General features: G+C 48.7%; 8 protein-coding genes across 8 annotated transcripts; 5 read left to right on the forward strand and 3 right to left on the reverse strand.

The window, feature by feature from the left end:
- Window positions 1–1,098: 1,098 nt before the first annotated feature.
- On the forward strand, window positions 1,099–2,823 carry N7471_006036 (uncharacterized protein; the record flags this gene model as incomplete). The annotated part of the gene is made up of 1 exon (XM_057278755.1): window positions 1,099–2,823. One exon carries the CDS (start codon window positions 1,099–1,101, stop codon window positions 2,821–2,823), a length of 1,725 nt encoding a protein of 574 aa, XP_057138365.1.
- A 340-nt stretch (window positions 2,824–3,163) lies between these two features.
- N7471_006037 (uncharacterized protein) lies at window positions 3,164–6,135 on the forward strand (the record flags this gene model as incomplete). The annotated part of the gene is made up of 4 exons (XM_057278756.1): window positions 3,164–3,245; window positions 3,430–5,206; window positions 5,262–5,597; window positions 5,655–6,135. The coding sequence occupies 4 exons, from the start codon at window positions 3,164–3,166 to the stop codon at window positions 6,133–6,135; spliced, it is 2,676 nt and encodes an 891-aa protein (XP_057138366.1).
- A 461-nt stretch (window positions 6,136–6,596) lies between these two features.
- Window positions 6,597–6,788, reverse strand: N7471_006038 (uncharacterized protein; the record flags this gene model as incomplete). Its single annotated transcript, XM_057278757.1, has 1 exon — window positions 6,597–6,788. The coding sequence occupies one exon, from the start codon at window positions 6,786–6,788 to the stop codon at window positions 6,597–6,599; it is 192 nt and encodes a 63-aa protein (XP_057138367.1).
- A 256-nt stretch (window positions 6,789–7,044) lies between these two features.
- N7471_006039 (putative serine/threonine protein kinase (Nrc-2)) lies at window positions 7,045–9,062 on the forward strand (the record flags this gene model as incomplete). Its single annotated transcript, XM_057278758.1, has 3 exons — window positions 7,045–7,900; window positions 7,959–8,132; window positions 8,203–9,062. 3 exons carry the CDS (start codon window positions 7,045–7,047, stop codon window positions 9,060–9,062), a joined length of 1,890 nt encoding a protein of 629 aa, XP_057138368.1.
- A 1,043-nt stretch (window positions 9,063–10,105) lies between these two features.
- Window positions 10,106–11,837, reverse strand: N7471_006040 (fatty acid desaturase; the record flags this gene model as incomplete). The annotated part of the gene is made up of 2 exons (XM_057278759.1): window positions 10,106–11,573; window positions 11,644–11,837. 2 exons carry the CDS (start codon window positions 11,835–11,837, stop codon window positions 10,106–10,108), a joined length of 1,662 nt encoding a protein of 553 aa, XP_057138369.1.
- A 3,356-nt stretch (window positions 11,838–15,193) lies between these two features.
- On the forward strand, window positions 15,194–15,820 carry N7471_006041 (DASH complex subunit DAD3 family protein; the record flags this gene model as incomplete). Its single annotated transcript, XM_057278760.1, has 2 exons — window positions 15,194–15,421; window positions 15,569–15,820. The coding sequence occupies 2 exons, from the start codon at window positions 15,194–15,196 to the stop codon at window positions 15,818–15,820; spliced, it is 480 nt and encodes a 159-aa protein (XP_057138370.1).
- Window positions 15,821–16,132: 312 nt separating this feature from the next.
- Window positions 16,133–17,394, reverse strand: N7471_006042 (mitochondrial 37S ribosomal protein uS5m; the record flags this gene model as incomplete). The annotated part of the gene is made up of 2 exons (XM_057278761.1): window positions 16,133–16,350; window positions 16,401–17,394. 2 exons carry the CDS (start codon window positions 17,392–17,394, stop codon window positions 16,133–16,135), a joined length of 1,212 nt encoding a protein of 403 aa, XP_057138371.1.
- A 390-nt stretch (window positions 17,395–17,784) lies between these two features.
- N7471_006043 (tRNA (uracil(54)-C(5))-methyltransferase) lies at window positions 17,785–19,392 on the forward strand (the record flags this gene model as incomplete). Its single annotated transcript, XM_057278762.1, has 1 exon — window positions 17,785–19,392. The coding sequence occupies one exon, from the start codon at window positions 17,785–17,787 to the stop codon at window positions 19,390–19,392; it is 1,608 nt and encodes a 535-aa protein (XP_057138372.1).
- Between the last annotated feature and the right edge of the window lie 192 nt (window positions 19,393–19,584).

Raw genomic sequence — 19,584 nt, forward strand, 5'->3', positions numbered from 1 at the left:
GGTTCTGATCTGGACCGACGATCTCTGAGGCCAAACAAAGGTCAGATTTCAGTCTGGCAACTCTCCAGGGCTACTAGTAATCTTCTTAGCTTGGATTGATTTGAATTGATTTGTATGAGAGAAAACACTACATATGTAGATATCATCAAATTTTCTCTCTTTCTCACATTCAGAGAACCCTATGGCGCCTATATATATTGTAGGTCGGACGGGTACCTAGGGCAGGAGGCTAGTGCCGTTTTGAGACTAGCGTGTTCGGTATACCTTTTGGCGATTTGTTCACTGGCGATGTCTAGTTACATGGATGTGCGCTACTTGTAATCTCTTCAAGGAATTTCGTTTTGTAGACGGCATTCTATCATTTTATATACTATTATATTCAATTAATAGAGTATCACCTGGGCATCTATGTAGGCTGATGTATATAAAAGTCCCATCGACTCTTCCTCCACGCGCGTAATTTGTGCGCGTCATCAATCCTATTTCATCGGGGTATAAATCGCGTGCAACCTTGGGCCTACCAATCCTATGAATCAAATCGAGCTGTGATGAATATCCACACAAAAATCCAACGTAGGAAGATTGAGTCATGATACTTTCTGAATCTATAAATCGAATGAAGTTATCCTGCTGGATAATATATATCCTGTTTGACTTGTGAGATTATTGAGTCTTAGCGATATCTTTTGGGTAATCTTAGCTCGTAGGAGCTCCTCAAATAACGTTTTTGACCACTTCTTAGTTTTTTTCTATTACATACTCCGAGATTAATTTCTAGGCATGCTTAATGTCGTCAAGATTCAACTATTCCCTACCATCCGAAGAACCCGAAAGCTTACAGTGCCTTCAGTTTTGATATTCACGAATAGAAAGCCGGTATGTCTACTTGCAGTAGTACCGATCCCCGAAAGCGGATATTTCACCGTCTGGTTCCCTGGTATGGTATCCTGGCAGCCCTAACACTACCGTACCACTAGAGGTCTGGACCATGGAGGTCCAAGTTTCTTTACTACAAAGAGGTTGCCCCCGTAGTTTGTAAAGAAAGTCAATCAATCCAGTCAAGTATTGCTGTTCTTATATGCCTGGAAGACCATCTTGATGTACGGCCTATTCGTCGCTCTCCTGGCCCTGCATGGCTTGGTGGTTTCAGCTCAAGACTCCCACTCCATCGAGAAAGTATGGGGAGTCTTTGCATTTACTGTCCACGGAGACAGCAAGCCCAGTGCGCTCACCAGCTCTCAGACCTTGACCGACTATGGAGCCAACGAACTCGCCGCGGCAGCATCGGATTTCCGTTCTCGTTATGTATCTGGACACTCTAATACTCAAATCCAGAACATATCCCCAATAATTTTGGACCCAAACGATGTGGATGTGCTCTCGACAACAGACCAAAACATTGTTGGCTCCGCCCAAGCATTCATGCAGGGTCTATACCCACCACTCGGCTCAATGGACATACCGAGTAGCCAAATTGCGAACGGATCGTTTGCACAGGCGCCATTGAACGGATACCAATATCCTCGGATTGTCACAGTCGGCGAGGCAGATCCCCAGTCTATTTTCATAGAAGGTCACGCAATGTGTGACATGTATGATGCCGCCGAGGGCGAATACTGTGGCAGCGACGAAGTCCAAGATATCACACGAGATACAGAAGCCTTTTATAGGAAACTGTGGAAACTGGCATTGTCTGGAGTCTACGATGAATCGTCCGCAACTTACACGAATGCCGTCACAATCTCGGAATATTTGGATTATGAAGTTGTGCATAATGACAGCTTGTTGGAAAGTCTGAATCAAGCCGACATCCTTCGTGCCCGCTCGCTAGCGGACCAGTACGTATGGAGAACAAACAGCCAACAATCATCTTCCAGCGGTTCTGTGATCGGAGTAGCCAGTCCGATTGCGGGACAGACATTGGCATCGAGCATTCTAGAAGCCTTCGATCTGAACATCCAGGAAAGTGGCACCCGGCAGAAGATGACCCTGTTGTTCGGTGGTGATGAGCCAGCTGTTGCCCTGTCGTCTCTGGTGGGACTCGCAAACCAGCATCAACCCAACTTCTTCTCCCGCTTGGTACGAGGTGGCTCGTTTGTTTTCGAGCTGTACAGCTTCGAGGATAGCAGCAACTTGTATCCATCCTACCCTGGAATCGACAATTTGTATGTGAGATTCTTGCTTCACAATGGGACCGACAACACCACCGAATTCGAATCGTATTCCCTCTTTGGACACAGTCCCAGTCGTGCATCAATCCCATATACTGAGTTCCAATCCGAGCTGGAGACATTTGCCGTGGCTTCAACCCAAGAATGGTGCCTCCGATGTAACGCTCAAACTGTGTTCTGCAATGGAGTGTTAGACCCGAGTGTATCCCAGCCAAAGAAGAACAAAGGTATGGCTCCCGCTGTAGCCGGTGTCATTGGGGCTGTTATCACGCTCGCTGTCGTTGGACTCGCAGCAGTCATTGTACTCCTCATGTATCGTGCTCGCAAGGGCAACAACCCCAAGAAAGGAAGCTTGGGAGGGTTCAAAGGCCCTGGTAAACATGCCAGTGATGCCGATGTGTCGTTCAGTGAACCCATATGGAGAAACTCCAAGACCGACAATACGCAATCGTCTAGTGGTGTCGACGCTGGAGTTGGAGTTGCTGTACAGGGCCATGAACGCACCGGAAGCTGGGAGATGGGGCAGGGGAAAAAGGAGATTGAGAATAATCAGCCCGATGGCATGGAAGCGAGGTCGCCTTTTGAGGATCATGAAGAGGATTGGGTTGTACACAGTGGCCTTCAGCCTGTGAAAATCAGGGAGAGTGTATAGATCAGGTGTATTATGTCGTCGCCAAGAATCGTATTATGTCGTCGTCGTATATTTCCAAGAAACAAAACCTCTTTCGTTTTCTCGGACTTGTTATCTTCTCACTCTGCCTTCCTCAAGCATCCTTCCTGTTTAGGGCTACTGGCCAATATCACGCGTGCTGAATTGTAACAGACGCGTCGACTATAAACCGCGTGACCCAAATCTCTGAATAGCCTCGAGCCCTCGTTCCTTCTCCATTGATCCTGTACCTTCCACCCGAATTACCTTGTCGACTCATTTTTATCGAATTTCTTCGTTTCTTTTGCTCTTGACAGGTAAATATTTCGCCCCCATAAACAAAATGAGGTATAACCTGCCAACACTATTGGCCTTGTGCCAGGACACAGGTGTGCACTGCAAGTGGACCAGCGAAGCAAGACACTGTGAGTTTCCCTTTGTGATGATGCTTTTGATCAATGGTCTTCCCCAAAGAGACAAAGATTCAATTGGGTTGCTGGTGTGAACTGGGGCCCAGTACATCAAGCAGAGCTGTCATGGGTCTCAGGGCCAACGACTGTGCATAGCCCAATGAAAGGAATCTTGCTGACCATCGACATCCATGAATAGGCAGACGAGCGCGTCCTGATCGAAGCAAGAAGCCTATCCTTTCAGAAAACCCAAGAAATCGGCCGACTAGAGAGTCAGTCAGGTCATCGCGACCGAGCAAAAATCCAGCATCGAAAGCCTCCAAGAATCGCCCGACTCGTACCAGCAAAAAGCCCTTTGAGCCTGTGTTCTCCACGAATGACGCAGGCTTTGCCCAATTTCTGAAAAAGCACACTTCCCCGAAACACCAGCGAGTCACGGCTGGGGGAAGAATCGTTCCAATGGAGCCACCAAGACCACCCCGTCTTGGTGGCCCATCACCTGCGCCAATGGCTGTAATGAATGACGACGAATCCATTGTTGAATATGTCTTTGTTGAAGGTCAACTTGTGACTGGTGGCCCCAACAGAGCCACACAAGAGAACTTGATGACCATCCGTTCTTCCGCAGAGTCCGATAATAACTTGCATGAGCAGTTGCCGTCGCCTTTGCTGGCAAGGACACCCCAGTTTGCAGTTCCTGTCAATCCACGTGATTCAACTGTTTCCCAGATAATTGGATCAAACACTCCATATTCTGAATGGATTGAGCAACAGCCCTCAGGCGAAGTCGACCCGGAGTTCGTTCGCCAAACCTATACTCCAAATGCAGCGCTGGGCTATGAGCCCACTAGTCAGGCTGAGGAGCGCCGGGCACGATGGGTTTCGATCGAGAGTCTGATTAGCCATGATGATGCTGCAATTGCGCAGATGATGTCGTTCATGTTCCCGTTTGATATGTTCCCGGGTTGCGATTTTTATGTTCGATACGTAAGAGTGTCGTGGATGTGCGGCCTTGATGCAATGATTGAGGCAAAGTCACGACTGACTAGCAAACTCCGGAACCATGGAAGATATCTGGAGGAGGTCAACGAAGCTATCGCATTAGACCCACAGATTTCACCTGGCGATGCTTGTTATAATTTGCGTGTCTACAACATCAACGAACGGGCCAGAGTGCTCAACGCTCTTGATGAATATGAACAGCTCATGGGCTATGCAGACCCAGCTGGCATGGACAATCCCAATGATCCAGAAGGTATTACTGTCAACGCAGCCCATCAGCATCCCACCCATATTCAAGGGCAACCAGGAAGAACGATCGATGGTGGTTCATATGACAACACGTCGACTGATGGTACCAATGAGGTTGAGCGTGTCAACATCAATCGTGGGGTCGATATTATTGACCCCAACACTGGCCATCCCATCCAATTCCAGAGGCAACAATTAACAGCAACAAACAACAACTGCAATGGAACAGGCCGCACAAACGGGAACAACTCAGAGTTTGATGACATGCAGGTTGATGGAAGCTCAGAGTTGTTGATTCGTGATCATGGAAATGAAAATCGCAGCAGAAATAGAAGCAACTCACTCATCGATCGGATCCAGGTTGATAGAAGATCAGAGTTGTTTCATGATGCGAATGGAACAAGCGGCAATGTGCCTACAGGAAGCAATGATCCGCCTTTTGACGCCAACACCCGATTGGGCATTGACTTGCCTCCGGAAATGGGTTCTGGGATGGAACACGATGCAATCATATCACGGCTCCCCCAGGAGACATGGACAGAACGTCGTCCGAGAAACGGACGTCGTATCAGCTACACCTTGCCTCGGAACTTCGGCCGAAACATTCAGAATTTTAGATCGGCGTTGCATTCCATTACTGAAATCGACCATGATGAGCACGCCATCGAACTAACTAGCACAGCTGAAAACGATGGGAGTCACGCACCAAACCTCGCATTTAGCGTGTAAGTTCTTTGCCCCGGGCTAGCACTTGAAGAGTACTAACTCCTAGTGCCACAGCAACGAAGATGAAGTGATCCATGGTGCAACTCAGAATGGGCTTCGGTTTATTCAGAATGAGCCCCGCGGCGCATCAGTTTCGGGCGGTTCAGATGACGAGCAACAGACGATCAGAGATTCTAGCACCGGACCTGGACTGAATGAAGAGATGCTCTCAGCCATTTCCTTTGGTTTGCAGCGCAGAAGTCCTGAGCTGTTGGATTACCAGGCGTCTCTCATTCCACAGGAACTTTTCGATATGTTTGTCGTGGACGTGGAGGGTGGTCAGGAAGTGGAAGGATCCAGTGAACGGAGAGGACGCTCAGCCGAACAATCAGAGGATGGCATGAACCACAGGTAAGTCCCATCCAAACTCACTTGCTTGTGCGAAGGGCCGGGGTTGACACATAGTAGCCGCAGTGGGAGCTTTACCCTGACAATGAACAGCTTCGGAGCGGATTACCCAGACGACATGTCGGATACACCCCTGTTGTCTCGGAATAGCCCATACGGCAGGTATAGCCCATTGTCCCGGAATAGCCCAAGCAGGGTGATCTCGAGGTCGAGTGTCCGCCGTAGGCACCATGTACCTGTAGGTGGTCTCAGCAGCGTTGGGTCTCGTATGATCACATCGAGTCTGAATGCCCGCCGAAGGCACGACGCACGTGAAAATGTCCGAAACGCCCGTCGCTCGCTCACGAATTCATCGAGATTGATTGATGACTTGAGAGACGAAGTACCTGCAACAACTGTTCTCGGTTTCGACGCGCCAGACAGTCAGCAAACCACCAATTACTTCCCTGTCTACTCCTCGCAGTTGATTAATGCCAGTGTCAGACATACTGCGCCCGCTATTGTGAACACCAGCAGAATCAATGCGCATGCTCACCACTGATGCTTTGCAACCATGGCGTTGGGCATTGGGGATTTGACCCCAGGCCTATGTATGTGTTCCCGAAGTTCCCGAAATGTTTCAGATGTCGAAAGCAGGAAAGGCAGAGAAAAGCATAAAAAAAAAGTTGCAAAACATGAACAACATGGGCCAAATTCGAGTCAAGGGAGGAAACGATATTGAGGGGATTGAAACATGAATCTGTACGATATTATTATGTATTGATATTCTTCCAGTGGAATGAAGTGTATGGTTATCACGTGCTGTGCATTGTATGTATGTTGTACCTAGATGTAGTTATTTATAACTACTCGGGATATCGCCACCCAGTTCCTTAATTCCTTAATTCCGTATTTCCTTGAGTTACATTTGGGAAATCCTGTTGAGTACGGTAAAGTCAGATTGAGATGGTTTCTTTCTAACTGATCTTTCTGAGCACTTCTATAACCCTTCCTCAGCTCTTCTCAACACTTCTGATGTAGATGGACGTTGTACACTTTGCCACCGGTGGAATTGCCCTGCCTGCCCAGATTTTGGATGACTAATGCCTTGGCCTCCGCGTCCACGGGTCCTTCTCCACTCCAAATACTCCTTGCCTCCCTCTTTTCCCACTGGATTCTCAATTCTTGATCTTCGTTCTTTACTTGTTCTGACATGTTGTCTTATCCATGAGCCCAGTTATTGTGGCTTTCGTCGTTTCGGTTCTTTGGGTGGACACCCCCCGTTGTACCGCTTCTTACTAACAATTGCGCCCCCGCGCGATTATATCCCCAGCCGGTACTTGGCATCTTAAACATTACCGCCCTTTCACCCGCCTCACACCTTGCTTTTGCACCCTTCGGATCATCTTTTTGACAGGTCCTAGGTGATTGTCATCTTGGTCTCGATTTTGATTACGGCGACCCACCCAATATGACGCAGCTCTTCGCCTCCAGTCCGTCGGCGGTGACAAATAATGAGAAGCGCGGGAATTTCCCCGCTCTCTCCCTTCCCACGCGAAAACACTCCAACGAGTCTAGCCACTTGCCTACGAGAATAAAGAACTTTTTCCGTATCAACAGTTCAAGCAGCCAATCCCCCAGTCCCAACACCTCTGGAAGTACCGAACGCGAACGGGATAGCCATGGGGCCGCCAAGAACGAGAAATCTGCTTCCCGGCAGTCTCGATTCCTGCCAGGCATAGGCCGCAATCGATCAACAACCGTTGCTAGTGAAGGCAACCCACTCGACGATGCGATGTCACCTACCGCATCCGCCAACCCATACTTTGCCCATCAGGGGCAACCAGCATTGCGACACCGCAATGATGGCTCAGTACCCTCTTCTCCTCCTGATACCCCTGAGCTGCAAGTCACGGGGGTCTCAGCAGTAGAACAGGCGACCACTGCAAACAAAGAGGAATTGGCGCGCAAGTTACGACGTGTGGCTTCTGCCCCGAATGCCCAAGGCCTATTTACAAGTGGTCAGGGTGACCGTCCTCAGTCAGCGGAACTAGGCAAGGAGCCCCTGGTGGAACAGCCAGGCGGGTCAATGGGCCTGGCAGATCTAGGCAGTGACGAGTCCAATCTGGCGATACCTTCTTCACTCAGCTCAGATTTCGGCAGTAACGCTTCTTTCCGCCGCACCTATAGTTCGAACTCCATCAAAGTTCGGAATGTGGAGGTTGGTCCCGCTAGCTTTGACAAGATCAAGCTGATCGGCAAGGGTGATGTTGGCAAAGTTTACCTGGTGCGCGAGAAGAAATCTAGTCGTCTGTATGCCATGAAAGGTACGTTTTTCTTATATACCGGTGACTGTCCAATGGCCATATACTGACTTGCGGCTAGTTTTGAGCAAGAAGGAGATGATCAAACGGAACAAGATTAAACGAGCCTTGGCCGAACAAGAGATTTTGGCTACGAGCAACCACCCGTTCATTGTCACCCTCTACCACTCCTTCCAATCAGAGGATTATTTGTATCTCTGCATGGAGTACTGCAGTGGTGGCGAGTTCTTCAGGAGTGTGTTTACCTTTCTATCCGATCTTCAACGTCATCTTCTAGAATTTCTTGCTGACATGTGCATCTTTAGCCCTGCAAACCCGCCCTGGCAAGAGTATCTCCGAGGATGCAGCTCGCTTTTATGCCGCAGAGGTTATTGCTGCACTGGAATATCTTCATCTCATGGGTTTCATTTACCGTGACTTGAAACCAGAAAATATTCTTCTTCACCAGTCTGGTCATATCATGCTTTCTGATTTCGATCTGTCGAAGCAATCTGGGCCCGGGGGTGCCCCGACGATGATTCCCGCGCGCAGTGGAGGCAACTCCAGCACAGGTTTGCCTACGATTGATACCAAGTCGTGTATTGCCGATTTCCGAACAAATTCTTTTGTCGGGACGGAAGAGTATATTGCACCTGAGGTGATCAAGGGTTGCGGTCACACCAGCGCCGTTGATTGGTGGACCCTGGGCATTTTGATTTACGAAATGCTGTACGGAACTACTCCATTCAAGGGCAAGAACCGAAACGCGACGTTTGCCAGCATTCTGCGGGACGAGGTGAACTTCCCAGAGCACTCGGGTGTGCAGCAGACATCAAACCTGTGCAAGTCTCTGATCCGCAAACTGCTGATCAAGGATGAAACCAAGCGCCTAGGTGCCCGCGCTGGTGCCTCGGATGTCAAGACTCATCCCTTCTTCCGGCAGACGCAATGGGCGCTTATTCGTCACATGAAGCCGCCTATGATTCCCCACCAGGGTCGTGCCGGTACGGATACGGTGAACTTCCGCAACGTCAAAGAGAGCGCTAGTGTAGATATTGGCGGCACTGATTCTACCAGGATGAAAGGTGTCCCAATGGACTCGGGCCTCGCCACTCCGAACGGCGAACTTAATGATCCCTTCGAGGAGTTCAACAGTGTCACCCTTCACCACGAGGGGGATATGTAAAGCCTGGGTTCTTTTTTTTTTTTTTGTCACTTGTTTCTTTTATCCGATACACGAGGAAAACAGCCGTATGTGCGTCGGCTCGCTGACGACCATGATGCATTAATGACTGTATTTAGATGCTATTCTTCTTCCATTGCAATCCTCGCTGGGTGTATGGAGTGTTTCGGGACTTTTTTTTTCTTGGTGGATCTATTCAATCTTTCTTTTTTCTTTTTTTTCTTTTTGTCCCATTGTTATGCCTTATGCTCGTCGGTTGCTTTGCATATTGCATTTTCTTCATATCCTAAAGTCTTGGATCACTCTCGGTTGTGCCTCCACTTCAGGCACAACATAGCATCGACACCGAACCGTTCGTTGACATTGCCATAAGGTTTGTGTCAAGACCTCTGAACTGTTGTTCTTCTTTTCTTTGCACGTCTCCCTGAAAACTGTGTTATACATTTGCTCTTTCATCCTACTTCGCAGCGGACGGCGTTATGGATTCACTTTTTCGGGTTACGTCTTCCACGTGACATTTTGTATGGATCAACTGATTACTGCGTGCTTTTTTCAATTTCAAATTTACGTTTTCAGGATTACCTTTGCTGTGAAGCCATGTGTACGAAGCTCGAAGCGATTTCAGCATTTGGCTTTTGTTTCAATCTATTTCATGGTCTCCATGTCGTTTTTTAAATGTCCCACCGCAAGCAGATGCGCCTGTCATTTCGCACCCTGTAAATATGTAGCTAGTAGTTCATGGAAATAAGAGTGTTACAAAGCAGAGAAATGTTACCAATCAAAAGTGCATACATATTTACAAAGACAAGGCAATGTCAAAAGTAGATTATTGGCAGATAGAAACCAGGTCTCCATACAGTAGAGCACAGTATAGTCGAAATCCAGAGCAATAATATTGGAAGGAGAAAAAAAGGATCTATAAAAGGTGGATGTTTCGCTTGAACGATATAATATAATATAACAGTTCAAAGCGATCCCAATTTGCAAAATTATACAAACTACATAATGGGTATCTCAAAAGCTCAACTCCAAAAGAGCGAACGTCTTCAATGCATATGAGGATCCGCCGCACAAGCCTTCCGGCACTCCTCCAAAAGTTTCGCCTGTCTGGCAACGTGCGCAAGACGACCAATAACCTCCTTGTTACCATCATAGAAGGTAAAGACCGCATACGGAATGTTCACATCCTCACAGAATTCCCGAACAAACTGCTGCGTCTTGCGCAGATTGTGTCGCGGGATACGGGGATACAAATGATGAATAGCCTGGAACTGGAGACCGCCATGGAAAAAGTCCAACCAAGGCGGACAGTCAACGTCCATAGTAGTGCGGAGCATCTTCTGGGGGAAAGATTCCAGCGGGCCGAGATCAGCTGTGGACATAGCGTAGTGCGACAGGGTAATCTGCACATGCAACGGCGAAGTCACCATGTGCGAGATCAAAACGAAGACGACGCGGTTGAACCAGGTGGGAATGCTACACCAGACAACGCCGTATCCGAACCAAATCCAGAAGAAGACGTGGCCGGCGAACTCGAACCACCGGTGCCACCAGCCCGCGCCGTGTTTCGGTCCGCGTCCGACGATGATGTGCTCCCAGCTGAGGAAGTAGAGGTTGAAGCGGCCGAAGAGAAGGATGGGGTAGTACAAGTAGTGCTGGTATTTGACGGTGACCTTGGCCACTGCATCGTATTCCATGATACGGTCGTAGTAGGTGCTGCGGAGCGAGCTGAAGAAGCGGTGCGAGAGGGCGAAGAAGGGCATCAGTTCGATATCGGGATCGTGCTCGGGAGCGTTGGTTACGATGTGGTGCACGTTGTGGCTGCGCTTCCACCAGCCTAGGCTTAGGCCGCCCATGTAATCGGCAATGATCATGCCGATGGTGGTATCAATCTGATAGTTATGCGTGATACCCATGTGGCCGGCATCATGGGCGGAGAAGACAAGTTGGTGCCAGAAACAGCCGAGGAAGAAGGCAGATAGACAGAACCAAGAATGTTTGAGGAAGAAAACGAACAGCCCAAAGAAGAGGGCGTAGCGAGAGATCTCAATGGCATAGGCTTTGTAGTTGCAGTTGTATAGCCCTGCTGCGCGGATGCGCTCGTGCAACTCGCGGTATTTCTTTGTGATGTATTCTTGGTGTTCTGCGTCGAGAGGAGGATACTTGGATGCATCCAGCTCAATCTCCTCTTGAGTTCGAGCATCAATCACGTAGGCTCGTGGTTTGGTTTCTGTTGATGGAGGAATGGCACTGACTGCCGAGGAAATTGTTGATACTGATAGCCTGCGTCTTAGGCCCAATTTTTCGTCTTCGGCTTCGAAGATGGGAGATGGTGGTGCTGAAATCTCTTCGCTTGATAGCTCTGAGCTCACCAGGTCTTCTTCGTTGATCTCATTTTCGATCAATGGGCGGAATTTTCCACCTTGGATGGGAGGGAGGAAGTTGGTCCAGCGGCCCTCGATTCGGCCAATTCGGAATTTGCTCATGCGCTGACGGGCTTCCTGTGAATGGAGTCTTTGAGAAGGGCATTAGTATAATGCGCAAATGGAATTGAACAAGAATAGAGATAATTTGGGATACTCACGCATTGACTTCATCCGTGGCATCTTTGCCAATCATATGCTTGATGGCCATATCACCTCCGGGGTGATATTTGATCCAGGAATCCAGTTTGAGGACATGGCCGTCGACAATGATAATCAACTTGTCTTCAGCAAGCATGCCCTCAATCTCGCGTCTTGAGAAGACATTGTCCCTAGCCCTAGCTGGGGTGGACATTTTACTCATCTGGTATGATTAACCAAAGAATCCGATGAGATTTGACCGTTAGTTGTTTAGGTCAGAAGGTTGGACATGGAAGAAGGATATGGCCTTGAGATAATTATAATAGACAATTCCTCGGCAACATCTCTTTTTGCTTTTTTACTGGCATGATGAATCCATTAATCTATTAAGTTACCTAGACTTGCATAGCGCCGGAGCGCAAGACATCCCGTTCCTCTCGACCCAGGGGACAGAAACAAAGGGGGCAGTGTAAATTGGTCTGTCCAACCGAGATGTGGACACGGGAGAACTCCATGGGGAATGAAGAGGGGAGGTCAAGGTGGGTAAAGTGGTTCAATTGGATAAGGCAGTGTAACAGGGCTGTGAGCACTGTGGCGAAGATAAAATATGGGCCATACGCGTATCATGTTAACTATACCATACTTTGTATATCCCGTTTGATAAGTCGAGCTAAAACAAGCTTAAACCTTGGGTGCCCCTGTCGGAAATTGAAAGGTTAGATCTTTAGATCCCCTATCCCATGTCGAAAACTTTACTCCACTACATATGTAATGTTTCTAAATATTACATAGACTATCTAGCACTAAATAGAATCCACAGAAAACATTCTCTATTTCCCCTAAAAATGAATCCCATGTGTTTTCCCCCTGAAAAACTCAAAAGACCTTCCAATGTATTCAAAGGTGGCGATTCGTATTCGCAAAGAGATATAAATGTGGCTAACCTTTCTTGGCTAACCTTGGCTAAAAGTGGAAAGCCGCTAACCATTTTAGGAAAAAAACCTTGACACGTGTCCACTCCAAACCCTAGGAAAACATCACTTGGGCAACTTTATTATAATTCTGGTCAAGGGACCAGGTCCCATAACTTTAGAAATGAAACGTCTGTGAACTGTCGAGGCAAAAGATATCTTCCTTTTCTGCCCCTCTTTTACCGCTCGAGCCCCGCATCTGGGCGACTGGCTAATATCGCCAATTTCTTAGTTAAGGACACTTACGTATTCGGTTTCGTTCTTTCTCTACGTAAGGGTGAAGTCGCCACTTGGCCATTTGCATTATGTCTTTCTCCTTTCTGGGTCGTGTTGTCATGATCCACAATATGAATAACGGTCAAGGCCATTCCAGAGGGATATGATCTTAATGTGGAAAACGCAAAGCCAAGGCTCTCCTCCCCTACACTAGAGTTAATCCGCTGTTAGGGGCGGCAAATTCACACCATATTAGTTGAACTGGCATTTTAAAATGGCTCCTCGAGGCGACAACGTCACATCAGAAACTATACATAGAACTAGGCTTCCATTCAACAAAAGTAGAGGCGCAGGTGGCTTGTATGACTTGGACGCCGCGGTAACAGACCTCGGGAAGACATTTTCTGGGATGTGTTGCCTCCTACTCTAGACTCTTGGCGTTGGCCTTTTCAGGGGGAACTTGTCCTCAACGCGTCCATGGTGCTACATTATTGTACGGAGTACTCCGTACATGATAGGGGACGACCACCAGACATCCACCACGAGGCGACAAAGAATATCCACTTCTAAATCGGGATTTCTGGGTCGGGAATGAGACACAACAATATTTCTGAGTTCACACGGGTTTTCAAATTCACTCACGATAATCCTATTCGTGAAGGATCTGTAATTTTGGCAGTCAACCGTGCGACTCGAAGTCAAACTAGCCTATATCAACCAATTAGGGAAATGATCTGGAAAATATCAGTTGTAAACTCAAACCTGAGGCAGAAATATAAATGGCTAACTTGACCCACCCGAGCACTCCACTAGCCCCAGTCGATTGGAGAAGGCTTGCATCCTAGTCGACAATGGGTCGCTAGGGCCGCATTGCGAGCTTGGTCCCTCAAGCTTCTTCCGTCCAATTTGATTAGCCCGTTGGAATGTTCTGCCAATTAAAGGTCAACCCCTCTTTCTCCTATTGGATCATCGTTGATAGGTGGAAAACAAAATGAATCGCGGCGGACTCCCGTCTGCTTCATTCCTGATCCTGCAGCCAAGTACGGAGAAGTACGGAGTACGGAGTATGGACTCCGTATGTTGTATGTTGTAGTTCCAATGTGGATATCTACAACCAATGCAATCCCAGCTAGTGCCCACAATGTAACGGATTATCTTTTCTTCCAACAGTTTAGACAATATTAGGCCTCCAGAATATGTAATATGCACCACTATGATGCAACATGGTGATCATTGCTTGATGAAATAGAACAATCGTGTTTCAGGAACAAGCCAATCGTTCGATGGGCTTCTTAAATGCTTCTAGGTTACTGGTTACCATCAACCTCCAGCGGAGCTCCCCACCATTGGACGTCTGCTAGATATCCAATATAGATTTTGTAGGGAGTTCTTTTTCTCCCTTAATTGTCAAGATGGGGAAGGCAATAATAGGGGCGAATAGCGCACCACAACATTCACCGTTACAGTAGTTTGCGGTGGGCCTGTGGTATTTTCTCAAAAGGGGCCCTTTCCCCGAGGTAGAACGCGTGGAGAGGCTGCCGCGGCTGGGAGAGCAACTGTCTAATAATGGGGTGTGGTTGGCTCTTCACTAAGAAGGCAGCTAGATTTAGAATCCATATTGTAGGCTAAATGAGTGCTCCCGAGGTCTCTGTAGAGTACTCCATACGAATACGGAGTTGTTCAATGCAATTGATAGATACGCATGCTACCCTAAATTGTAGTAAGTACTAGACTCTGCCCACCATCAGAATGTATTTACTTCGTTCCTAGGATGACCTATGTACAACAGTCCCATAAAACAAATTTCTAATAGAACTCACATTTCTTTTAAAAATAGGATGTGGACTTGCTCCTAGCCCTCCCAGCTGCGTGATCTCAACCCTCGAATGGGGTTTCGCAGCACCAAGGAACTGAGACACCAGCGTCAGACAATTTTTTTTTCCGCCGGATATAAAAAGAAACACAGCTGAGGTATTCATAGTATACAATATGAGACAATCCTTTATGGTTTTAGATCATATTCATGGAATCAAACATTATGTATTCATAGCACATGCGTCTTTTATGATGCCTGTGTTATTGGGAAGTTTCAAATAGGCATCAGACGTGATTTTTAGGGAATTTTTTTGAAAATAAGCCCATACAGAGATGGCCATAACCTCGAACATGCAATAGTAACCTATTGACTGACGTTGAAATAAGTTTTAAGGCCATAAAACCCACCCCAGTAGATTTCGGATCTCAGCGGAAGCTTGATGAACGCGTCTCAGCGGAACCCCAGAAAACACGAAACACGACAACACAGCGTTCACCCGTCACAGCTTTCGCAGCTCAACACCCACAACATTCAAGAACACCGCAAAAATAATTCCGATCATCCACAATGTCCGCTTTCGCGCCCGAAGACCCAGACAACGATTACTCGTACGCCGAGGTCGACCCCGCAGAAACCTCCACCCCTCCAATCCCCCAATCAATGGGCGACGCAGATGCCTCGCACAGCCGGGGCCACTCGAATAACCCTCTCTTGGGGTCCGATAACCCTCTCGTCTCAGATCTGGAGCAGGAAGTGCTGGAAGAATATGCTCGATTGCTACGGAATGTCAACCAGGTACGTGGGAGAAGACCTTGTTAGCCTTGATCTTATCTTTCTGGGACAATCTCTTCACAGGGAAAGTATCCAAGCAATGTCCCATTGGAAACTATATGAGTTATAAATATTGGTTATACTGGTTACTGATCAATGCCTCGCGCGCAGCTATCCGATAAACTCGCCGACCTCGCCGGCTCCCCCGCCTCCATGCCCCTCGATGGTCTTCGTCTCCTTGAGCGCAAGACTGCGACTGTATGCACCCTGCTCAAGGCCAGTGTGTATAGCATTGTCTTGCAGCAGCAGATCTGGAATGAGAATGAAGAGCAACAGCAACAACAGCAGAATGAGGATCGGCATTTCCAGGACCACGAGTACCAGCATGGATATGAGGGGGAGGGAGACATGACGTTCCAATAAATGAGGAAGGCATGGAAATTGTGTATTGCGTTTGATGGTTCCTTTTTTTGTTTACTCGCGTATTATACCCGGGGTGTTCCAAGTTTTCGTTTTGGCGCGAATCAGATGGTGTTTATGCAAAAGAACCTTGTTGATATATGATTTTCCAGATATGCTGTGAATAGCTCCCAGAATACTGGAGAATTGATGACCCGTCATGTTTAACAACCAACTTATAGAAGTACATGCAAAAGACACAAGAAGAAGAGGAAGGAAAAGAGAAGCATTATATACACGCTGGGACAAAACAGCAAGTCAAGGCCATGAGGGGCCCTAAATCTTCCCTGCGTAGTACACCTTGCGCACATCGACAATCTTCCTGCCGAGTGCGTGGGCAACCTGCTCGGGGTTACGCTGGCTCATGAGCGCCTCGTAGGCGGCCTTGACCGTGTTCATCTGGTTCCTTGAGCGACCAACTCGGGCGGACAGATCGTGAATGCCGGCAGCGCGGCACATCTCGTAGATGAGGTATTGGACACGGAGTCCGAAGCCTATTATTGTTAGCAACAAGGAACGTGCCTGGTGATAAAAGTAGACATACCCGGTGGACGGTGCATCAGCTGCAACTCTGTGGCTCCCACCTTGCCCTTGACATCGCCATAGATGGTTCGGTTCTCGTAGCGGGGAATGGGCTGCATGTTTCGGATGGCACGGTATTGCGACTGGGTCTTTGCGTCGGAGGCTTCATCGGACTTGCCCTCACCGATACCCAGCAGACCATTTGCGTTACCGGCAACGGAAAGACGGTATGCACGGCGGACCTTTCCTAGTCGAGTCTGGTTGGTGACGCTGTGTGAAACAAGGGTCTTAATGCGGAAGCCCTTAACCTCGCTCTCCGTGTAGCCCGTAGCCAGGAGCAAGCTCTTCAGGGCATCTGTCATTTCCTCGGCCTCCGCTGACCGCTCCTTCTCGCCCTTCTCGGCGGCTGTCTTCCGCTCTTCCACACGGGGCTCATCGATGGTCTCCCCGGGCCCGAAGAGATCCGGAACAAGTGCGCTGTGCGGGGCCAGCTCGCTCTCCTCCTTGCCGTGGGTGAGGCGCAGGTTATCCGCGAACCGAACGAAGTCTCCACCTGTGGCATTATCAGGCATTTCGGCGATGAACTGGCCGAAGTCCTTCACGAAATCGTCCTCGGTTTTCAGCTTGAAATTGTAATCCGAGTTCGACTCCGGGGCGCGCTGGTGTCGATCAACGCCGGGTTCAATCACCGAGAAGTCGTCGATGTATTTGAATGCCATGGGATCACTGCGTTCGTTCATCTGTTCTGCCAGATCCTTCGGGTCGATAGCGGCTTCGCCGGCTTCGATGGCGGCCATCTGGGCCTCTGAGTACTCCTTGGCGAGCTTAGCCTTCTGCTCTTCCGTGTAAGGCTTGTAATCCTCCGCCCGAGGAGCCTTAACATTAGGGAATTTGGGTTTCCGGTTCGAGAGAGTCGCGGGAGTAGGATGGAATTGGCGTCGAGGGACTCGCGTGCTTGGGCCAGCAGCACGGGTGAAGCTGCATAAAAGGCATCGTGCTGGCCGTGTGATGTTCATAGTGACGGTGCAATGAGCCCACCAGCCAACAGTAGGCCGGTTAAGAGCTTTAAAAATAAAGAAAAAGGCGAAATGCGGAGACAATTGGGGGACGCAAAGGCAAAAGAGGCCAGTCGGAGGTGAAGCGTCGGGATGAATTTCTTTCTTGCGGGCGGTCAGTCTCCAACCAATCAACGACGCGTTAGATGCGTTTCTAATAAATTTCCCATTTGATGATTTTCATTCCAGAAATTATTTCGCTGTCGCTTCATAACTTATATGTTTGCAATACGGTCATCTCTTAGGCGCTTGACTTCTTCTCTGTCTTATCAGACAATAACGGCTCTTCAAGTGCGGCCAGCCTCCAAATTATATTATCAACGCCGTTCAACGAATGCGCCAGTCCCCGCAATGATGCAGAACGGTCCCAAGAAACACTTCGACGGCAAGCGCAAGAAGGCGAAGGTCGACAAGAACAACAAGAGCAGTGGGCATGATGAGGTTCTGCTTTGCGACATCAACCAACTTCTCAAGCGCAACGAGACCGAGCAGGCTGAAACCAACGGCGACAGCGAGTCTTTCTCCCTCCCCGAGAAGTTCACCGAGATTGATGTCAAGATTGTCGAGCTTTCCTCAACAGGCGATGGTCTAGCGCTCGCCGAGAATGGGAAATATGTCTATGTTGTTCCGTTCACGGTCCCCGGAGACACCGTGCGGGTCAAGTTGGTCAAGCATTTCGAGCCATTGTCATACAGCTTGACCGATTTTGTCAAAGTGATCGAACCGGGTCCTCAGAGAAACGATGCGCTGATTGGATGCAAATACTTCGGGGAGTGTTCGGGGTGTCAGCTTCAGATGATGTCCTACGAGGACCAGCTTGCTCACAAACGGCGCATCGTGGAGAAAGCCTACGCCAATTTCTCTGGGTTGATCCCAGAGCTTATTCCTACCATTGGAGAAACCTTTGCTTCGCCAATGCAATTTGGATATCGCACAAAACTCACGCCTCATTTCGCACATGGTGGCGCCGGCAAAGGTTCTAAGCAGGACGGCGAAGAACCGCAGGTCCCCCCGATTGGATTCACATACAAGAACCGACGACTGGATATGGACATCGAAGATTGTCCCCTGGGAACAGATATTGTGCGTCGCGGACTCACCAGTGAGAGGAAGCGAGTTGCGGAGAACATCCGTTCTTACAAGCGAGGTGCCACTCTCCTGATGCGGGAGTCTACTGCACGAATTCCCAAAGATGCCGCGCCTATTGCCGAAGGAGAGGCTCCTAGTGTCGGCGGGATTCCCGCCACTCCCAACGCAGACACGGGCGATGTGATCCGCATTGAGCGCGAAAACTACATTGAAGAAAAGCGTTGCGTCACAGACAACAACGCCACGTCCTTTGAGTACGTCGACGACTATATCTTCAGCAACAAAGCAGGTGCCTTCTTCCAAAACAACAACTCCATTTTGTCCGGCTTCACAGAGTACATCCGCTCGCAAGCCATTCCCGCAGGCAACGACCAAGACGCAAAGCCAATCAAGTACCTCTTAGACGCGTATTCCGGCTCGGGCCTGTTCACAATTACCCTCTCCCCATTGTTCAAGTCCAGTCTTGGTGTCGATATTGGAGGCGATTCCATCGTTTCAGCACGTGAGAATGCTCGTGCAAACAACCTTCCCAACACAGGCTTCGCTGCTGCGGACGCCGCCACTCTCTTCAAGGACGTTCCATACCCAGCAGATCAGACATTGTTGGTTATCGACCCGCCTCGCAAGGGTTGTTCAGAAGACTTCTTGCGCCAGATGCTTGATTTCAAGCCGCGTCGTGTTGTCTATGTCAGCTGTAACGTCCATACCCAGGCTCGTGACGTTGCTGTTATGGTGCAGGGTGATGAGAAGCAGAATGTTCGCTATGAGATTGAGAGCGTCCGTGGCTTTGATTTCTTCCCTCAGACCGGTCATGTGGAGGGTGTGGCTATTTTGAACCGCACCTCTTTCCCTCAGACTGAGACTGTTTGAGTGATGGAATGCCCGAAAAGTAATAGATCCTCTGTAGGCTATATATTTGTCTGATATTGCATACTTGTGGCGTTTTGGGAGGAAAGTCCAAAAAAGCATGATCGCGATAGTGGATATGTACGCTGTTTAATACATTTTCATTTTCATTTTGGATTTTGTTTCAAGCTATTCAGGCTATAGACTGCCAATTTG

This window comes from Penicillium samsonianum (assembly GCF_028829775.1).
Source record: "Penicillium samsonianum strain IBT 33392 chromosome Unknown utg000003l_segment0_segment0, whole genome shotgun sequence".
NCBI classification, from domain to species: Eukaryota; Fungi; Ascomycota; class Eurotiomycetes; order Eurotiales; family Aspergillaceae; genus Penicillium; species Penicillium samsonianum.